The sequence below is a fragment of the Rutilus rutilus genome, assembly GCF_951802725.1.
Source record: "Rutilus rutilus genome assembly, chromosome: 14".
In the NCBI taxonomy this organism is placed as follows: Eukaryota; Metazoa; Chordata; class Actinopteri; order Cypriniformes; family Leuciscidae; genus Rutilus; species Rutilus rutilus.
Genome location: NC_140219.1, coordinates 19,744,709 through 19,767,237, shown reverse-complemented (window position 1 = coordinate 19,767,237; position 22,529 = coordinate 19,744,709). Strand labels below are relative to the sequence as shown.

The 22,529-nt window shown below is 41.1% G+C and overlaps 1 protein-coding gene and 1 long non-coding RNA gene across 2 annotated transcripts; one reads left to right on the top strand and one right to left on the bottom strand.

Annotated features, from left to right (window-relative positions):
• Positions 1–2,440: 2,440 nt before the first annotated feature.
• On the top strand, positions 2,441–8,833 carry LOC311304170. The gene is made up of 4 exons (XR_014629891.1): positions 2,441–3,113; positions 3,360–3,420; positions 8,488–8,634; positions 8,748–8,833. It is a non-coding gene; the product is annotated as an uncharacterized lncRNA (long non-coding RNA).
• Positions 4,490–10,399, bottom strand: npas4a (neuronal PAS domain protein 4a). Its single transcript, XM_084431038.1, has 8 exons — positions 9,938–10,399; positions 9,367–9,524; positions 9,119–9,221; positions 8,728–9,034; positions 8,501–8,610; positions 8,118–8,253; positions 6,263–8,028; positions 4,490–6,143 (listed from the first exon to the last, which is right to left on the bottom strand). Exons 1-8 carry the CDS (start codon positions 10,110–10,112, stop codon positions 6,115–6,117), a joined length of 2,784 nt encoding a protein of 927 aa, XP_084287164.1. The 5' UTR covers positions 10,113–10,399; the 3' UTR covers positions 4,490–6,114.
• Positions 10,400–22,529: the final 12,130 nt, after the last annotated feature.

The window sequence follows — 22,529 nt, the reverse complement described above, 5'->3', positions numbered from 1 at the left end:
TCGTCTGAGTAAAATGAGCCCGCCCCCTTGTCTCTATGACACTGTGATCCAGAGTTATGTTCAATACAAAATCCCTATGCAATTGACCATAGTAGGAAAAACGCATGCTATGGTATTCCAGGGTGACAATATCTAAATAAACCTTAAATTAGTAATTTTGTATTGAATTTATCTTGCTTTCATATAGCATTACGGTTCATAACATTAAAATGTTCTGTTTTACTTCAGAAATCACTGGCACAATTTACCCCAATGTATTCCCCCAAAGGCAAAACTTCCCCCGCACCAGGGGCAAGTTGTGCCATGAGACCACTTTTTTCCCAAAAGCTATATTTCTGAAACTATTTATTTCAGATCCAAAGTTATTGTTCTCAGGGATGCACCACATCCTGAAATATATGTACATCCTTAAATTGAAGGCATTACTGCCATGCCTCACTTTAAAGTCACTTTGAGTAAAAACTGGCACAACTCGCCCCACTTTCCCCTAGTGGGATTGAATGTGAGATGGAATAAGTGCAAACAATAACGTCCACAATGGTTTCGGACACCCAAATGGCTGTTCCCTCCAATAGTGCCCTATTTAAAGTTTTTTGGCTTTTAGTATGAATATGTTAGCCTTACTGTTATCTATAAGCTAGTGTGCTCCAAAACAATGACAAAATTCGCATTTACAAGACCAAACCCAACGTTGAAAATGTAAATCAGGTTGATGTCAGAATCCAAGGTCAGATTGACGTTAATCTCCAACGTTGGACAGACGTTGTATTGTGGTTGAAAATGAAAAACGGGTTGACGTCAAAATTTCAGACTTTCAGTTCCAGCCAAAATCCAACGTTTTGGTTCTGACGTCAATCCGACGTCGGGTTCTGACATCAAACCGACTTTCAACCATTTTCCAACCAAAATGCAACCCCTGCAACTAAAATCACCCCCTGACTGACGTTACTTTCCACTCAAGGACCTTGACAGAAATGTAGAGGAGTAAAAAGTACGATATTTGTCTTTCAAATGTAGTGAAGTTAAATTAAAACCTTTCCAGAAAAAATACTCACGTAAAGTAGGCCTACAGTAGCCTAGGCTACTCAAGTAAAGTTACTTTGTTACTGTCCACCTCTGACGTTAGTAACTAAAAGCCTACTAATACTTTATTAACTGTTAATAAAAATACAGTTGTTCATTGTTTGGTCATGTTAGCTCAGGTCCATTCAATTATTTACAGATATAACATTTTATTTTAATGATGTATTAGTAAATGTTGAAATTAATATAAACTATATTAATACATTCTTTTTTCACTGTTAGTTAATGTGTAGGCTATTAATAAATGGATTAAATAAATGTAAAATAAAATGGGTTAAATAAAATGTTACATGCTTCTTCTGAACGCCAATTTTATTGAAAAGGCAATTTTTTTCTAAAATTGCGATTTAATCCACAAGGCTCTTTGAATGTCCACACGATGGCACTGCATGTTTAAAGACTGTTGCAGGTTGCTCACAGACTCGGGTGATCATCCTATGGTGAGTAACTCCCTACACTACATCCTAGAGAGTAACTGTAAAGCCCGAGAAACCAGTCTGATCTGTGTCCCTTTGTGCATATAATTTATAATCACGCCATGCGTAACTAGATGCTTTTGTCTAAAGCCTGAGACAAATTTCTCAGACGCTTCTCTTCTGATCTTGGCTTCTGACTGATCGTCTTCGAGCCCCAGTGAGTGGCTTTACTTTGATGTGAACTAACTTTTGTCAGCTGCCTCTACCAACTTCAAAAGTCTCTTTCTGCATAGCGAATGCAAAAATTAGTTTGCTTTTAAAGAGACAAAATGGAGTGTCACGCTACATATCTGTTTAATAAATGAAAATCATGCCACCCCGCGACGGGCGTGCTGTAATTCATGTTTTCATGTGACGTCGATGTCACAATCCAAATCCAAATATACATGTAAAACGAAGTCACTCGCCAATTACGTTTAGAATGGTCTAATTTTGAAAGGAAGCAGGTAGAATACTAATCTATCTGGTTTGTAAAACAAAAGAAAAATGCTGTCATCGTTTACTCACCTCAACAACTCATGTTGTTTCAAACCTGTATGAGTTTATTTGCTCTGTTGAACACAAAAGAAGATATTTTGAAGAATGTTGTAATCAAACACTCATTGACTTCCATAGTGGTGGGGGAAAACACTATGGTGTAGTGGCATGTCCTCACTATGGTACAGCGGGTTTGTTACCAACATTCTTCAAAATATCTTCTATTGTGTTCAACAGAAGAAAGAAACTCATACAGGTTTGGAACGACATGAGGTGAGTAAATGATTACATTTGGGTGAACCCAAAGGTCTGTGTGAAGCTCCCAAGGTCTGTACCATGAGGTAGTTGAGTGAGCTCAGTGTTACAGGATTTCAAGTTTCCAAAACCAAAACCAATCAGACTTTGTTTGTCCCATGACATTGATAATTTAAAAATGATAATCCATGTGTAATAGATTAAGGCTAATAATTACATTAATAATATCCAAATCACACAAAATAATTATTATGAATAGTCATCGCTAAAAGACAGACAATATTGTCTTTAAGAATCTCTTTTTGTGTAGTAACTTTAATTTAGAGTAGAAACTGGGGGAGTGGCTTCTTTCTCTGTCTCTTTGTTCACACCAAGTCTAATTTCAGTTTGAGATCTCTTACCTGGAACATAACCTGCCCTGGAACAGGTTTGCCATGGAGTGCAAGTTATTATGGCGATGAAAAGCCAAGCCACTTGCATTGTGCCTAAAACACAGGCACAAACTAAACTGAAACATACCTTGCTAGGCTTATCCACCTTAACAGCTTCATGGGTGCTTCTCAATACTCAAATTGATGTTTCCTTGTTTCCTCACTCCTACGTCCTTAAGCCAGTGACCCGGAAACCGATCGAACTCGGCCATCTTGAAGGACATCTCAGTTCTCTAAGTGCACTGTGAGGAGGCGAGGAATATGGAGCAAGGAATCTTCCTAAGGAGTCATGAGCAAGGATACACAGGTGTTTCCTTCCCTCGCATCCTATGGGGGTAGAGCTGAGACGCAAGGAAAGGAAGCAAGAGAAAGAGAATGAGAAGCACCCATGGTAAAACCACAGGCTTCCACATCCTAATGTGTGTGTATTTGTATGTTTCCACAAGGGGGAATTCATTTTAATTTGTTTTATATTATATTTTATATCTTTCATAATTTATTATATGTATCCTTACTAATCTCTTAGCAGCACTGATGACAATATATGTTCAGAGACAAAAAAAAATATTTTGTCTGTGTGATATATGTATAAACACTCAGACTCCTGAATGCTTTCTATTCCATCATTTTTCTACAGGAGTGCTATGGACCCAGGGACCGCCAAACCAGAAACCCTAGAATGAAGTAATATTTTCTAGGTAACATTATAATTTTTATTAATAAAATTCCTTGCTGTTTCTCAGCTGGTGCAAGCTGGTAAACCATCTTGGACCAGCAACAAACTATGTACCAGTCATACAAGCTTAAGTTGGTCAAGCTCTATCCATCCATGCATCCAAACTGTAGTTTTCAATGAAACATTTTTAGGATTACTATAAAGATGCATTTTATTTGACACCAGATGGTGTAAGAGAGCCAATCTGGGTTTCTGTGACACTGTTTTGTCTCAATAAGCTGCAATGGAGAAGCGATGAGAGGCTGGAACAAAATGTTCCCATGCTGACGCACAGCTTCGTTCTACTCTTTTATGGCAGATGGTTACTATACTTATGATGCTTGATTATTTCTAAGCTCCCCAAGGTGCATTGTGCCTAAAAATAGAAGGTAAGAGGGAGAGAAAGAAAAGAGTTGGAGGAGATTGCGCTTTACATAAAAGATCTAGAATTGGGAGGAGGCTTTGAATCACAGCTTTTGGTGACTTAACATCGGTTGCTTTAATTGGCTGACTGGCTCTTGTACGTTAAATTCATTAGCATAGCAACACAGCTCTCCTCTCTCTCACATCTCGCTCTCTCTCTCTCTCTCTCCTTTTTGGGAAGGATGCTGTGAGGAAAGGGAGGAGGGGACTAAAATTGGTGCCCCTGAGCAGGAAAGCCCATATATGGAGTCTGATAATGCTGTCATGCGACGTCAAAATAGCAGGTACATTGAGTGTGGGCTGAGAGAAAAAGAGAGAGAGAGAGGGGAGGAAGGGGGGGGGGGCTACGTGCGTGTGGCATTCAGTACGTGAGTGCGTCAAAGCGGGAAGCTGACGGTCTGTGCGAGCGCCTCTGTGTCAAGTGCGTACGTCAGTCTGAGTCAGATAGCGTCTCATCGCGAGCGTGCGTCAGTGGTGTTGCTGAGCAGTCTGCACTCCAGGGAAAGAGTGAGGAGAATGCTCTTAAAACAAGGGATACGGGGACAAGGATGATGGAGGAATGGGAGCGAGGAAAGGACAGTGGTTAGCAAAAGGGAAGGAAAGGAGGAACTAGAAACTGACACATGAGTACTTTTAAGTGCACTTTAATATAAATGCCTCTGTTTTGACAAACCAAATACACTTATCAGCGACACAAAAGAACACTGATCCACAATGTCCATTCTTCATAAATAGCATATGTCAAGTATGTTTTCATCTCATATGATACAAATGTCTCTGATATGTACAGACTGTTGTTTGTACAAATGTACAAATTATTACAATCTTTAACCATTCCGCATCATGCCTAGCTAGAGGCACGTGCACCAAGCACCCAGTAAATCAGCATACATACAATAAAATACTTTTTGTTTTTAAACGTAGCATGTAAATAGCTAGAACATAGGAATCAATCCTTTACTTGACCGTAGACAACTCTACGTTAGCATGTCGACACCATGGGCATAGAACCATTCTCAACCCGTGTCGATTAGTAACTGAATAGAAATAGAACTTCATCCCTATTTTCCTGCTCATTTTTTAAAACAAAACTTTGCTTCGTTTTTTATAACCCCTCTCAAAAAAGAAGAATCAATCATTCACACAGTCATTGTCACCACTCCACACCGCAGACAGCAAAGTTACGATGTCACTGTGGTATTCACTAAATAAAGGTGCTGTTTCTCTTAGGTCTGCAACCTCTTGATGTGCCAGGCACACAAGAGCTTCTGCAGATTGCAAGCATTACAAATATTGATGCTGCAAAAGTCCAGTGCAATTCCTTCTAGCCATGCCCATCAGAGTAGCCGACCGAATGGATTCGTTACTCCTTCACTCAGTAGTAGCTAGAAATAAGTCCAGTAATGTCCGTGCATGCAAAGCCATGCACAATATTTTCTCCCTCTCCGTGGCGGCATCCGCTGCAGCTTTTGTCCACCGGCCAGTAGGAGAACAATGTGAAAACTTGACTTGTCTTGCACACAAAGTGGAATTTGTTCACATTTGTACATGTGAAATGATATGTTCAAGAATTGCATTCACAAACTCGAAGCCCAATGTAGTCTGAATTCTGTCATTTATATTATCATTAGTTACTGAGCTGAAAGTCAATCAGCTGTGGTAAACATGCTGATATTATTACTTTTACAAACTGTTCACTTTTTGAAATGACCAAATATTGATCTATAATGTGAATACTTTCCACACATTGGACTTTGTGTATGTGTGATGCTGGATGACAAGCATTGAGCCATATAAGCTATCTGTTGTTTCTCAATGGAATCTGGAATCTTTTTTTCATGTCCTCAAAGTTCACAACTGAGTTTTCACTACAAGTGAATACAAATGCAAGTCTGTAAGTTGGTTTACACTTACATAGTCAGAGCTGTAACTCTCACTCATATAAGCTCATGTTACATTATAGCAGAAAGACATAAATTGATCTCTTAGTCCTCTTAGGATTTGTTACAGACTAGTATATTGCATTGCTACCAAAGGGTTGCACTATTATTAACATAAATGAATGGATAATTAGATGAACAATTGTGAACATGACTGTTTACTCTCATTGGATTTGAGAAAGTTCAAGTCTTTTTTGGCATTATATACATTATGTATATATTTATACAATTAATTAATATTCACTTTTCAGCAAAAGTAGCTCCATGAAATATGACAATATGCCATACTTAATGAAGTAAGTCACAGACTTATTTTAGAACGGAGGATCACTTCCACTCCCATCTGTAAGACAAAAAGAAAGAACAGAGGACATAATGTTATTAACAATAATAATAATAATAATGTCAGTTTGGCAAAAGTGGCAGTACAGCAGAGTGATCAACAAAAAGACCAACTCTCACCTTTGCGGAAGCACTGTTGCGGTGCATGACATTGGAGTTGATACAACTCAGGTTGTTGCCCCAGGCCGGGGGCGATCGAGGCACCTGCCCCAAATATGGGTTCCAGGGCGGCCAGCTCCTCGAGGAGGGACTGGGCGCAGGGCAGGCCGGGCGGCGCAGGGCTGACAGGCGACGAGACAGGCACCGAAGCGGGGGAGGCGGTCAGCTGCAGTGGTGGAGATGTCGGTATGCCCATGAATAGAGGCGATGATGCTACCTCTGTCTCCATCGCAACTTCGCCTGCCGCCTTCCCATCTGCCATGTTGTCTGCGTTGACTGGCGACATCATAGCCCCTCGCCCGGCCTCATTGTTACAGTGCGCCGATTGGACGCTACAGAAGTGACCGGCACTCACAGCAGAGATCCCGTCAAAGTGCAAGGGTGGGCACCAGCACTCAGGAGAGGAGGGGGGACTGGAGTGAGAGGAGTAAGAGTGAGTCGGTGAGAGGGGAGGGGAGGATGTGAGGTCCTGGAGAAGGGTCTCTAATATACTCTCTTCAAACAGAGACTCGTCATCAGAGAAGATCGGCAGGTCCAGGCCTTTCCAGGACTTGAGTGTGTAGAATTCACCCAACAGTGGGACTGTATCAAGTCCTGCAGAATTCAGAGACGGAGACTGAGAGCGTTCAGAAATGGTGGAAGGAACCAGCTTGGCCAGGAATGGATCTAAGTAGAAGCCCTCTGCTAGTGTGCTGATGTGCTGGGCTAAAAGCGAGATCTCCGTTCTCTCTTTTTCTCTCTCACGCAGTGAGGAGAAGAAGGACAGGCTGGGCTGTTTTCCAGGTGAGGCTTCAGGTGTGAGGAGACCGTCTGGTGGGTAAGTGAGTGGCCCATGGGGGACGTCAACATACAGTGGACCCCGGACTTCTGGTAAAGTCATGACCGTGCAGTCGCCATCACCTGGACTGTCAGGAGTTGGAGGGAGTTTTTCATAGAGCGACCCACTGCAAGTCTCCACTGGGAAGAGGATATCTGTGGTTGGAGATGTTATAGTGAGTGGCAAAAGAGTCGAGAGTGTTGTCGTTGGAGGTGGTGTGCTGCCTTGTGGGTTTGATGGCTCAGATGGAGAAAGAGATGGAGCCGTCGTTGTTGTTGCTGTTGCAGTTGGAGCAAGAGGAGATGGTGAGGTGGCACCGGTAGGATCGAAGCTGAAATGAGGCTCCCCGAAGGGAAAATTGCTTCCACCTAGTTGAGGTGTGTATGGGGGTGTGCACACAAACTCCTTGGTCTGTTGGGTCTCGGAGGTAGGTACAGGTGGAAGAGGAAGGGGCAAGGCTGGTAGAGGAGGATCTATCTGGAATGCCGGTGGCAGCAGAATATTCTGAGTGAGGAAGTCCAAGTCAGACACTGTTGCAACCGTGACTGGAATGGGAGATGATGCAGAAGATGGACTGGCCACAGGTTCACTTGGCTCATGCTGGAAGAAGCTCTCTTCTTCCATAGAGGAGAGACTGGAACGTGGGCCACTCTCCAGTTGTACAGGCTCCATTGAGGAGCTGCCACCTTGTTCCTCAGTAGATCCTGCACTGCATGCGGCCGTGCTGAAGTCAAATGACTGCCCAGAGAGGCCACTACTTCCTGGCGTGAACACTTGGTCAGGGCTTGAGAGTGTTTCTGGACTCTGTAAGCTTAGGCTTTCTTGTTGGGAAGTACTTGAACCCAGCACCAAGGAGAGCTGGGTCTGTTCAGAGCTCAGCTGCTGCCTGATTGACCAAGCCTCTGTCTCACTGTGGCAAAGAAAAAGAGTGATATTAGTAATATTCCTACTTCAACTTGGGTTATATACTTGACTTGATAGATGTAGGCTGAGCCTTACCTGATGATGTAATTGTTACTGACAATGGGGTTTTCCCCAGTTTCCAGCTGCAAGACCATATAAAGCCAGACCCATGAGTGATCTGTTGTCTCTACACGAACCACCATCTCAGCTCTGCCCTCTCCTCCCTCTCTCACTGTGTGGTGAAAAGAAAAGATGGGAGAGTCAAAACATATTCAACTCCTTGTGAGATTTAATGTCATGTCTTTGTGGGTAGTCAGAAATGCTTTTTCCCTGTTGATGCGTATTGATCTGTATTGCTCGCTGTGAGTGTCAAATGTTGATAGGGAACTGTGAGGTATGAGAGTGCTCATGCTAGGCCTAACTAAGCAAATGAAGCTGAGAATATTATTTTGGTTTATTCATTCAGGAGTGAGACTCACATAGGCTGCAGTGCTGAGCTGAGGCGTGGGAAAGATCCTGAGGATGCAGGAAGTTGTACCAAGATTGGGACCGCAGAATCTCCACATTTAGTCCCAAATAAACATTCACACTGAAAGTTGGAAAAAGATAAATGGTAAGGAAAATTGTATCTTTTAAAAACACATTATTATAAAATTACTTTTCATTTATAATTTTATTTATAAAAATACTAGTCATTTAACCTCACCTGTCTTGTGCTTCCTGAAGTCTCATGTCACGGCTATGCTGAGAACGGAAACATGGCAGGAAGAAGTTGCTCTCTAGTGTTGGAGCTGAAGATTGTTCTCTGTCTGGGGCAGTTCCCCCTTGGGAAGTGTGAGGCTCCAGAGGAGCACAGAAACATACCCACACTGGGTTGGAAGTCCAATAAGATCCTGGGGAAGACTCATCGGGAGTTTCTGACAGGCAGTGGGCTCGGATTAAAACAAGCTTATTGCCTGCACTCTGCCTACGCACTGATTTGGAGGTGTTGAATCTGCAGCGGAACAGACGTTCTAAGGGGGAAAGGCACAACATAATGAGTCCTTGCATATCTGACATGTATTATCTATATGTGTGTCAAATTTTAAAGATCTTACCTGTGTCAGGTGAAGTTGGAGGTACCAGGTTACTCCTCATAATAAAGTGGTCTGCAGTGTCTATTATGTCGTACACACTGTCCCCTTGAGCGACCAAATCTACCTAAATATTCAAAAGAGAATATACTGTAGGTGAATATCCTCTTTAATTCATTTTGCTTATAAAAAGACTGAAATAGCATGAGATGAAAGGGAGAGGAAGGCTATAAAGATTTAATGAGAATAACTGTTATGTCTGCTTTACTCACCATTGAGTGTCCAAGGTGCTCTGAGACGCTGTCTGACAGGTACAGTAACTTTCCTTCACCAGTCAACAGCATGAGAAAACCTGGCATAACTTGAACCAACTCATTCAGTTCATGAAATGAGAGGAATCCCGTGGTTGCTTCAGCACTGCTAGCTGTATCTGAAAGAAGTAATTTCAAGTCTGAATAAACTATCAAACTTCATCCATATATAAAACGTCTAGTACGAAAGAAAAGTTAGTTAGCACTATTTCAGCACCATGGACAGCGTTTATGTTTCAGTACCATGGAGAGATATTGCGTTCTAAAGCGATGTTTTCACTACGTACTTTTGTATCTTTAAAGATATTTCTTAATTCATATTACCAAACAGATAAGCAGCTCAGATATTTCTACAAAAAAAATAAAAAATAAATGTAAGATGCACCTGTTGCATCTACTCGCGGCAATAAAAGAGTAATATACAGCAATGTCTCAACACAAACTCAAATCTAAAAAGCTTCTTCTAATTTCATGCTTTTATTCTAATTTCATTACAGTCTTTTATTCGACTTGCAAAACAAACGATATTTACCTTGACTGAAGAAGACAGACTTTCTCGTGTACATGCAAGCCAGCGACATGATGTGAAGATAGGACAGCCGAGACTTGTCCGCATCGGAGATAGGCAACAAGTCCTTCAGGTTCCTAATCTCCGCGTTTATTTGGTCCCTTCGGGCTTTAGAAGCTCCTTTAGTGGACCGATACATTGTGGTTACTAACGGAAGAGGACTGTTTCTGAGGTTCGCTGAAAGTGTTGACTATGGTGCAAGTTGAGAAAAGTGTGATGCTCTTTCCCAAAAGAGTTCAGGCGTGTTCACAGGTGTGTCATCTCAGCACATGTCCAGAGTACGGCTGCTCTTCTCCTTTCACCTGCCTCTCCCGGGTTTCCCCCTGCGGTTCCGCCACAGCGCCTGGCTCAGGTTGCGGACCGGAGGCTGGATGGAGTCAGTCGGCTGCTGCTGAAGCCGTATCTCGCCCAGATATCAGGAGTCCGTAAATCTGGTAGAGTTACATTGCAAGCCAGTAACTTATATAGGCTGGGACTCCACCAGTGTAGGGGGGCTCCCAACGCGCCAACACCGACGTAAAAAAAGAGCGCGAGGGGAGGGGGGGATGGAGTAAAAAGGGGGGAGGGAGAGGGGGGATTTATAGGTCTCATATCAGTGTAAGCTATGCTGAAACTCACTCATCTCACCCCTCCCAACCCTTGCGCTCTGACTCTGCTCCGACGTCAGCATCCCCTCTCTCCATTGATGACGTTGGCTTGAAATCGGGAGCTCCGGCGACGCAAAAAGCCCGATTTGGACAAAACCGAGCAATGGGCGGGGACAGAGAGTGAAACGTAGACGGAGTCACCGCACTCCAGTGTAAAGACGTGTGTAGAGAAGGGGGGGGGGGGGGGGGGGGGGCTGTTTCTGAGCTGCATACGAACGAGACCACTCTTCCCGAATTCTCTTGCTGATTGCCTCCAACTGACCGAATTCAGATATGATTCAGAAACGGATTCCTATATTGTATTACAATGTCTTGCACTGCATGTACATGGATGCAGAAAGGGTTTACATGGAAGCACGGATGCAATCCCTGACATTTTTGCTGTTAACTCATGCCTCGCTGCGTTATTTGCATAATTTTCCACATTTTACAAGCTCTGTGACCACAGAATGAACCCTTAAACAGATTTTCATAAAAAAAAAATTAAAAAAGGCAGATTATAGTAGCTCTGGCAGCATGCGGGACACTGCAGTGCTTGTGATGGCTTTAAATTCAGCAGTGCATTTGCCCCAGTGAACCAGACGGTGTAAACGAGAACACTGAAATATCTGCATTATTGTTACATAAATGCTTTCTCTCTGTCCTTATAAGGGAAACATGGGGCAATCATAGACAAGGACAGCAGCTGTATTGAGTTATGTCTTATGAGTTTGTGTGCGTAAGGCGACATTGTGGGGAAGAGCCAATGGCTCACTCAGAATCTATCAGCGCAATATGTAGTCACAGACTCAGTAATATGGGACACAAATTTGGTTGCTTCATTATGAACTTGAGATGCTCCCGACGAGCGCAGTCTGAGTGAGACAGTAAAGAATTAAATGGACATCAGGTTTATTCATCAAAACTGACGAAATAGATTTTGTGATTCTTATTTCTCAGAAAATGAGAACTGTAAGGGAAGCCTACAGTTTGTTTAAATGTATAAACTCAGTGTTTTTGTGCACTGTCTCAAAGTTCGGTATATATTCCCATATTTGTCTGCTTCGAATTAGGCTAAAATACAGGCTAGCTCATTGTTGTAATCAAATTTACTTGTTAAATATCCCGCTTTATTTTAAACATTTGAACATTGGAAGCAAATAGAAATGCATAAAACAGATTAACGACTTTTAATCGCTCTCACAGTTGTCATGTGGTCTATATATAGGCTACACTCTCATATTTTCTGTAATCTAATATCCATTATGATCACAAATCATATTATAAACCACGTTTGAAATTTCACTTTCAAGATCTACTGCACCTCAGTGTGATGGTCATGTATGATTTAACCTCTGTAGCTCTTTTTAATTGGTTGCACACTCTGTATTGCACCACTCGCCGGTCTCCACTAATTAACTTAAAATACCTGTCAAAAAATGGCTCGTTTAAGTCACAAGCTCGACTGACGCCTATTTGCATCCTCTTTGGACAGTTTGTTCCATCCGTAATGTGGACAAGACGAGTGTCATAGACAAAAGTCTCGTGCATGCGCTCGCTGCGGTCCTGCCATTCGAGTCGATTCGTTTTCAGAAGACGAAGCGAGGTAGCCTGTTCACTGAAGGTGAGCTATTTTTAGCAACATGCAGAAACTCCAGTGCTTTTAGGAAAGTTACAGTGTTATCCATGTGGCTTGGCGAGGTTCAACGATGCAATATCGTACGTTACATTTTCATTCATGATAAATAACCAATCCCAATCATTAAAAAATATACATCTGGATAGGAATATCTGTTCATTTATCAATACAAAGCTATTTTAGAAATATTACTCTTTCAACAGTCCTTCTCAGAGGCACGCGCACATCACTGAAACCTGTTGCGCGCGTGAGATGACCGTTTCGCTTTTCTAAAATTAGCTTTTGGATAGTGCCTGACAGACGCGCTCAAAGAGATTCACCGTCCTCGGCGACACATTTAGTCTTTTTAATAATACATTTGTGAATATTTGTGTATGAGTAATTGAGGGTCGAAGAAGATTTTTGCGAGAATCTCATTTCTGTTTTTGTTGGTTTCGGCTAGAATTCTCCCAACCCAAATTCCATCTTAAACGCATAACAGACCAGCTTGAGCAGGATGGGAGATCGGCTAACCGGTTTACGTTATTGGTTTAAGAAATTATTTTCAGCATAAGAGAAGTTTTCAATAAGCTCGGATCACATTTAATACAGAAATTGTATACAGCATGAACAACAATCATTTGTGCAAATGCGTTTATAGTGGGATTAGCAGGAGGATATAGCAAAAGAATCCATAGAGTGTTGCTATACACACGACTTAATTTCCCTTTAGGATCTCATTATCCAAATTAATGTCTTGTTTGGTAGGCCCTAGTCTATTGACAAAGGTTTGATTTAGTTCCTAAAGCATCTTGTGCTTGCTAAGACTAATTAAGATGCTCTCAAATTCAGAATCACGCATTAGCTAATGCTGAAGATAGATCAACCCGATCCCTAATGATCCATCCTTCAGTGCACCATCCGTGATTAAACCCTGGCAGTGGTCACCCTTTAACAAATTTCACCTCTTAAAATAGTTGGCAGGTTTTTCTGTTCAGCCAGCCCACAGAGTGATTCAGAAACAATGAAGCGTGCCAGGCTTTCTGTGTGGCTTTCTCAAGGTATAGATTGTATGAATAGCCTCTGCTCTTTGGCATCTTCAAAAGAGGGACAGTACAATATGGAACACTAGTGTTCAGCCTTCATCACCCATTTGTGTTCAACTGAATGCAGTCCAAGAGCACCTGAGAGCAAAGATGGGTGGTCACCTAATGTAAGGATCCAGTGCATAAAGTTTAATAATCCTTCTGCTTTCTTTACGGACCTTACTAAGAAGAATTGCACAAAAGAATACAAAAATAATGCATTTCCTTCCTAATTCAGAATCATTCACCCAAAATCAAGGAAAGCAATGTTAAAGGTGAGGATAAAACGCATATTAGGCCAAAGTGTTCAATTTTATGTTGCAATCTTGGTTTTGTGAACCTTTGAAGGCAGAAGGTAAACGTTCAGTGTTTGACTGCCGGATGTGAGTAAATGGATAATGGCCAGCATGATACAGTATCCCACTGTTAGCAGTATATCCCAGGGAACAGGAAGAAGTCATTATGCCTGTGCCCAGAGTACATGACTAAGTTGACTGTGCCTATTTGAAGCCTCCTATGATTTTACACACAGTGGACAAAAATAACAATGAATTATACTAGTATTTTCAAGTATGAATGGTTACTTTTTAATTCATTTCAAGACTTGTGTGCAGGCACGTTAAAGATGAAAAATTCGGGTAAAAAAAAGAATGCGATTTATTGCAAATTTATATTACCCGTCTTGTCATGCATTAAAATACAAATGCATTATGTTTGGACCCAGCTGAGGTAATTCTGAAGTCATCTGTGCAAGTTTAATCCTGCTTTTCCATCAAAGACTTTTGTGAGTGCAATCAAACTGCGCTAAAGAACAGAGTTGAGGGAAAAAAATGCTTTAATGAGAAACAAAATGTCATTGGCCTCTTGTGCAGTTGAAGTACGTTGGTCCTCTATCTCAAGATTATTTCTCTCCGCACTGCTGTTTATTTTTACACAGAGAGAATCAAGGTCTTCACTCTGCCTCTTGAAAGAAAGGAGCTAACCTGTCGCCTAGCAACACCTCCCACTCCTGCTGAAGCCAGAGGAAGAGAAGAGAGGAAGAGGAAGGATTGAAACAGTCTATGAAACTGAGGAAAGAGATAGAGGTAAAGAGTAAGGTGTGGGGTTGACTTTAAAGGCGAGAGAGTTCAGCACATCATGTGCCGGTATGTTTCCGTTATCTAGCCTACTGAGAGGCCAATGAAGTTGCATCTGTCGTGGTATTTAAATAATCTAGATTTAAGTATAATAAATTATCTAATGCATTGTTCAGCTGTGGTTCAGCGCTGGTTGATTCATATAAACTACTGTGAGTGAGCAGATGTAACACTCAGACACCCACACACTCTCTCTCTCCCTCCCTCCCTCCCTTCCCCATCTCTGTCAGAGATACTTCCCCAGCCTGCAGCCGGGTGAGTTTTTTTTTTTTTTGTGCAGTGTATTTTTAGACCCAGGGCTCAGAACAGTGGGAAAATGACTTTTGTTGAAGTATTTCTATCTCTCTTGTGCTTTTCAGTGTCTGTGAATGGTGACTGTACTAATTCATGACTCTTTTGTACGTTTTCATTGACAAACGTCAGTACATGCTTTAGTTTTTGCACATGCTTTCCCTTTAAATCACTTTCTCCATTTGTTTTTTAAAGAATCATTTCCACCAGTCTATAAATAGTCTAGAAAAAGCGTTATTTAATTCCATAAGGTCTATTTTCTCCCTCTTACTGTTTAAGCTCACTACTCAGTTCTAGCGCTACATGCCAGCACATTTTGCTCTCACCCTCCTTTTTCGCTCCCTCTCTCTCTCTCCCTTCATAAGTTGTTGCTGATGCAAGGTTGCCATGGTGACGTGATGTAGATGTGACATCAAAACAGACCTCAAGCAGCAGATTTTTTTCCCTTTTCAGTCTGTCGCTCGCTCTCTGTTCTCCCATCTCATTTCATATTACGCCAAAGGCATTGCATTACAAAACACCTCCATGAGCTTCTGATCTAAACCTCACAAAAGTAAGAAAGATGCAATTCCTTTTAAAATAATGCAGCTCTTAGTGACCATAAGAGATCCATTTTTCTTCGCCATTCAGGTCTGCCTTTGACAGTAGCAAGAAAATGATTCAGTGATTCAGCGTGTGCTTCTTCTTTCTCCTTGCCCATCTCTGTGCATTTCAAATCTGACTGTAATGTTCTCAATGTGTAGTGCAGCTGTCTTTAAAACAATATTTGTAGTACCCAGGGTTGCTCTTCATCCCTCTCATAGTAGTGTGTTTGAAACATGTTGAAAATCTAGGATTTAAAAATCCTTTTAAGTCCAAGAAAAGAAATGACTAAAATGCATAATGTTATTTTAATATATTATTAAATATGAATAATATCTTGTGGACTATTTCTAGGTCTATCGATGCACGTGTTAATTTGTCCGTTCAACTAATCATTCAAACTGTTATATGCTGATTAAAATACAACTTAGAGAATAGACAATATTTATTGAATTAGAAAAATGCAAATGCAAGGTCAACAAATCAATGGAAAACCGAGAGAACATGAAGTTTGATAAAGCATTGCATAACTATTAGAAGAGAAGAGAGTGGGCAGAGATGGTTAGAAAGAGGAAGAGAATGAGGCAGGGAGGGAGGGAGAAAGTAAGGTACTTCAGTGCCTTTTTTTAGCTCCAGGCTAAAGTTACGATTATTGCTTTTATCCATCCTCAATTTCCCCTCGACTCCCTCTCTTTGCAAGCAAATATGTATTTCCCCCTAGGAACCGCTATTTTCCCCATGATTAGTGATCATTTCAGCAGCGTGACCGCTTTCGCACAGTTGGCAGTAGAGAAGCAGAATGACCTGTGTCATTCACTATGGCTGGATTTGAACAATAGAAAGGTTTTTTTGGCTCACTGAATCATTGGTATGAATTTATGAATGGGGAGTCCATTAGCTGACAGTTTCTCAACTCACGCTCTGAATCACTTGTGCCGAATGAACACCAAATCAGGCTGCTTATAAGGGTCATATGATAAGGAATCATATTTTCCTTCATCTTCTGAAATAAGAGGTTAGTGCGTCTGTATGAAATGCACAGAAACTTTCAGAACCCAAAATTTCCTCCCCAGCAAAAACAAAGACAATCTATTGAAAGTAAGCTGCAATGGATTGTTCCAAACTCCTTTAATGAAAAAGATTTGGTAAAGGTTTACTTTGAAAAATTTTCACTCAGAAATTGCTAGTAAGTTTCCCAAATAATTACAAAGAACAGTAACTAAAAAGTAAAGAAATTTGGATGTAGAAAGACTGAAATACAAAATTCTGTAATGAAACTCAGGTGGAAAGGTCCTTTACTCAATCTGCTTGCAATTACACCATTATCTATAGCAGTGGTTCCCAATTCCAGTCCTCGTGACCCACTGCTCTGCACATTTTGTATGTCTCCCTTATTTAACACACCTGAATCAGATCATCACAGTGGGTCACGAGGACTGGAATTGGGAACCACTGATCTATAGGACACAGCTGATTGGTTCCTGCTGTATCAGTAGTCAATCAGCTCGCTGATCAACATTTGCTACAGCAGTGCAGCGCGCTTTCAGAAACCCTCCACCTTCCCTAGCTCCACCTGTATATGGCTACGTTTACAAGTGGCCGGCTATTTTCATAAACGGACATATTTCACCCTCTCCGTTTTCAAAAATAACATCGTGCACACCTGTCAGTTTTCAGAAAAGTGTTCGTTTACACAAACCCGTGTATATATGCCGTCAAGACTTGGTGGCAGTGTAACGAGAAGCTCAAACCCATGTTAGCCAATCAGAATCCCGAAAATAGCAACAACAGCAACGAATCACTTCCTCTTTCTCTTTTGAACAAGTGCAAGTTATGTCACATACTGTGTGACGTCGGCTTCCTAAAACTCAGTTTTTCTCAGTTTACATGCAAACGAAGTTTTCCAAAATCTCCATTCTGGCCAGAGTTTTTAGAAAGAATCGGTTTCAGAGGCGAATACTCCATTTGCGTGTAAACGAAGGGCACAGACGAAGGGAAATGTCTCAGTTTTTCAAAATAACCATGTACGTGTAAAGGCATATGTGCATATGTTTTCTGACGGGGTTTGATGAAGAGCAGGACCATGAAAAGAGCTGTACATTATATTTGCCTTAATGCTTCATGAACAGAATTAAGTCATCTGGTGGATCAGTGGAATGTGAGTGTGATTTGCATTTTTGCAATATGGTGTTAAATCTGCCTGATGCGTTATTTAGTTTTGCCACAGAAGCTGTTTTTTAACACCCTATGTTAACACTCAGCATTCAGACTCTCACCCGCAGGCTCATTCATGGTGACAGTCTCTCACACATTACTCATTCACTCATCATGAGGATAGAGTCGCTTTTCTGTCTCTCTCTCCATCTCTGACAGAGATGAGCAGCGTTAGTCCGAAAAGACGTTGTTCCCCTCTCTTGACATTCAATTTGAAGCAATAGGCCTCCAATCAAAATAGGCTATATGTGCATCCTTAGGCCATATGTGCATGAAATACATTAAGCAATAAAGGGTTTTGCTCATTATGAGAGTGCAGTGATGATTCTGGATGCTTAGCGTTTCATATGTTTTTACTGATTTAAAAACGTATGCTCCCTTCTTTGAAGGAATTGTCTCTTTATTGCCGTCCCCTCTGCTCGCACACCCACGCGCCCATAGCAACACGTTGTCGTATCATAGTAACCACATTTGCGCAGGGAGAAAAAAATTAGGGTGGGTTGTAGAGGTATCTTTCACTGACCACAATGAGCATGAAGCTTGATGATGGCTCCTTGTATTCAAGGGTGAGATTATGAAAGCATACAGTATAAAGAAATGTAGCACACTAAACCACATATTCGCTATAACTTCTTATATGAAATGACCTGTCAATCCTGATTCTGGTTCCCAGGTTGTGAGCCATATAATGTAATTAGCCATCCTCGTTAGGCTCATCTGAATAGCCAATCAGTGGCAGATGAGGTAGATGACTCTTGTTATCAAAGTCACTCCAGCTCAGACGAGGCCCTAATCAAGGCGTGTTGGTAATATTCAGAGGTCAGTTTAATTCCCTTAAACAAATGGCCCAGTTATCAGTGACCAACATGTGTCCCTTTTTACTCTCCATCTGTGAAAAAGCCCCCTGTCTGCTCTTCTATGGAGACCTTCTTTAATCAGGACGCAGTGGACTGAAGCTAATGTCACATGCTAATAGAGCTACTGTGTAAACCCCAATCACCCAACTGCCCATCGAGGGTCGCATAACATCACAATTGATACCTTTGATTATAAAGGCTATTTCTAATCTTATATTAGCTTTATTAGACAACTCTGCTGGGAAATCCAGTTCAATCTGTGTTGACGTGCCTTAGGACATAGGAACATAGGTGAGTCGGCCATACGTATGTATAGTAGATAGATAGATAGGCCTCCTCTCGTGCTGATTGGATAGATCATTTGAGCGTGTTCCTCCTGAACTTTGTTAATAAAACATCATATAATCCAAAGGCCATTTAAAAAAAGTTAAAGGTTCTTTATGGAACATTGATGTCAATAAAGAACCTTTATTTTCAAGGGTGTAGTTCAGGCAAAAATGAAAACTCTGTCATCAAAACCTGTATGAAACGGAATTATATTCTGAATATGCCTGATGTTTTTGTCCATACAATGAAAGTCAATGAGGTTCCACAGAAAATCAAATCCAGCTATAATATAAACCACTTTGAACTAGTTTAAACTGGATTGGTATCCGGGAGGTTGGCATGTTTATTTTGTTTATATTTAGGACTAAAAGTAAAAGTCCTGTTTGCTTTGCCCACTGCCTCCCCACACACGCTTAGTGAATATAGATATCATGAATACTGATCTGTTGTTTGTAATGCCATTAATGCAGTGGATGTCACGAACGGCGAGGGCTTGTTTTGTAATGGCTTAATGTGTTTGAAAAAGCTGGTGGAGGGCAATAGTGTTTCCTCTTTTCATTCAAAAATAACCATGGATGTGCAGGTAAATATAGTGGTTCTTTCTCAATGACTGACAGCAGCAGAGTTTGTGGGGAATTTCCTGAGGGGTCCTGTGTCTCAATTAATGTGCGCACTCAAGCATGAAGGAAAAATGCTCTCGTTCCTGGCTATAAAAATGTATTCGTTCCTGGCTGTGCGAGAAATAATCTGATCAGCAGTTTTTTGTTTTTGTTTTTTGAAGTTGCCCAAAAAAATTGCCACAGTTTCACTATGGTGAGGACAAAATGAGAGTTTGCAGACACCGCATTAAGAATCACCTTCACAACGAGAAAGTGATGAATTAATACAGTAGTACTGCCAGTTTTAAGTCGAATAACAAACACATTTGGCCTTCGTTCATAACCAGCAGTTGGTTCAAAAGAATTAAGTTCACATGGTTCAAGATGATCAGAATATGTTATGTGTTGTGTGTTTTGTTTTGTGTTGTGTTATGTAAGTTATGTTATGTTTTACATATATATATATATATATATATATATATATAGAGAGAGAGAGAGAGAGAGAGAGAGAGAGATGTTTTATGTTATGTTTATATTATAACAGAACATATAACATTTAAAGGATTAGTTCACCCCAAAATGAAAATTTCCTAATAATTTACTCACCCCAATGCCATCCAAGATATCCATGTCTTTCTTTCCTCAGTGGGAGAGAAATTATGTTTTTTGAGGAAAACATTTCTGGATTTTTCCTCTAACAATGGACTTCATTGGTTACCATTGTTTTTAAGTCCAAATCAATGCAGTTTCAAAAGTCTTTGAAGTGTTTAAACGGGCAGTACGCGATCACAGCTGAAGAAGAGGTTGTTATCTAGCGAACCGATAGGTCTTTTTTTTTTAACTGATAATTTATAGACTTTTTACCTTCAATAGTTCGGATTGAGCTGATCAACAAACGGACAGGAACTACGTCATCACGTTGAAAGGTCACGCCGGCAATACTATTTGAACTACTATTCATATTCATCAGAATGTTATTCATATACTATTCATATTCATATTCACTGAATACTATTACTATATATACAATAGCAAACAATACTATTTGAACTATCCTCCTACGTACGGTCAGAGAATGTCTAATAAGGCGAGAAGTTTCACTCTCAATAAACTTCCGGCTTCTGAACTGGTTGCAGTTCCACTCTGATTCCATATGAGGGTGCTCACAGGACGAGTGCAGAATGAATGGAGGTCAATGGCGCTATACCCATCAAAATTCACTTTTCTCCGGATATAATTTTTTGTCTAGTAATTTGAATATTGTATTCGAAAGGAGATGCAAAGAAATTACACATTGCTGGGTGTTAGATTTTTTAGAGTCACTTATTTGCTTTAAAAAGTCTTTTAAAGTGTCAATGACGTCATACACATCGTACGACCAGAGATACTGCTTTACGGCAATCCTTCAGTCACTTTGGTGCTTTCGCGCTCTGCACTTTCTTTTCTCTCGAGGCATCGACAACACAGCTGACACAGGTAAATACACGTGCTAGAAGAGTTTTTGCTTTGTTTGTTTCTGGTCCCGCTTCGGATGCCACGATGCCATCAAGCGGTATCTCTGGTCGTAATCAGTCCTTCACTGACCAATCAGCGTTCATTAGCAGAATGCTAGCGTGTTATGGGCAACAACAACTCAACCTGTAAGAAATCGAAAGGACATAAGTGCTCGTTCATTCAACTTTCGACCTATAATCCATGTTGAACTTGCAAAACCTACAATCAAATCTGAGATTTCTCAACGGCAATCGGGTGAAAGAGACAAATTTAGCCGTCTAGCCCCATAGACTCCCATTCATTCTGCACTCATGGACGATCGCCCCCAGTGGAACTCTGGTGGAACTACAACTAAAATTCGGTACAATAGGACTTAATAGGAAGTGGGCAGGCTCTCCGTAGACGGGCTCTGGTACGGTCGCATTGTAAACAGTGGGGCGTTTCTTCTGCCGGCGCCGGCGCCGGCGTGACCTTTCAACGTGATGACGTAGTTCCCTGTCCGTTTGTTGATCAGCTCAATCCGAAATATTGAAGGTAAAAAGTCTATACATTTTTATTTTTTTTAAATGACCTGTCGTTTCGCTAGATAACAACCTCTTCTTCAGCTGTGATCGCGTACAGCCGGTTTAAACACTTCAAAGACTTAATCCAGAAAAATCCAGAAATGTTTTCCTCAAAAAACATAATTTCTCTCCCACTGAGGAAAGAAAGACATGGATATCTTGGATGGCATTGGGGTGAGTAAATTATTAGGAAATTTTCATTTTGGGGTGAACTAATCCTTTAAAAACATATATTATATAACATCACATTACATATAACAACATATAACATAACAACATATAACATATGTTGTTATAGCCTATGTTATGTTATGTGAAGTTATGTCATGCTATGTTATGTGTTATATGTTATACATTATGTTGTTTTGAAAAACCTGTTTTTGATTGAATTACAACCACATTTGGCCTTCCTTCATAGCCAGCAGTCGTTTCAAAAGAGAGTGGAAAAGTATCAAAGTTTACATGATTCAATATAAAAAGGGCACTTGAGCAAAAGAACAGTTCATTCCCAGGACATCTGGTCCATTCCCATTCCACCCACTCACCTGTTCCTGACCCATAAATGAGGTCACATTTGGCATGAACTGTGGTGTGTTCCTCCTCTCCATAGGACACCATGACACATGAGTCTGTATAAGTAACATTTTCACACACCCATGCAAATACACACACACACACACACACACACACACACCTTTTCTGAAGGACACCTCCACATGCGGAGGCATATTGGCAGAGCTCATCAGCCCTCCTCGCTCTCTGTGCCTGCTGGGTGGGTACAGCACATCTCGCTCCTGCGTTTGTCTCGCAGTTGGGTTTACCGTTTGTCTGCCATCCAACAGGAAACGGCACGAGAATGCCATGTTCTCACCCACATATATCCCCATCACCCACTTCCTAAAGAACACGTCTCTATATTGTGATCGCTGCTGTGAGGTAATGATCGAAGCAACCTGCTGGTGCCATCTGTGTCCATCTACGTTTCCGAATTAATGTGCCCGTTGTATTACTCACCTAGATTCTCAGGTGTGTATGTTTGTGTGTGTGTGTGTGTGTGTGTGTGTGTGTGTGTGTGTGTGTGTGTGTGTGTGTGTGTGTGTGTGTGTGTGTGACTGACTACATGCGTGTACGAGATGCCATTCATTCACAGTTGAACAGTCTAGC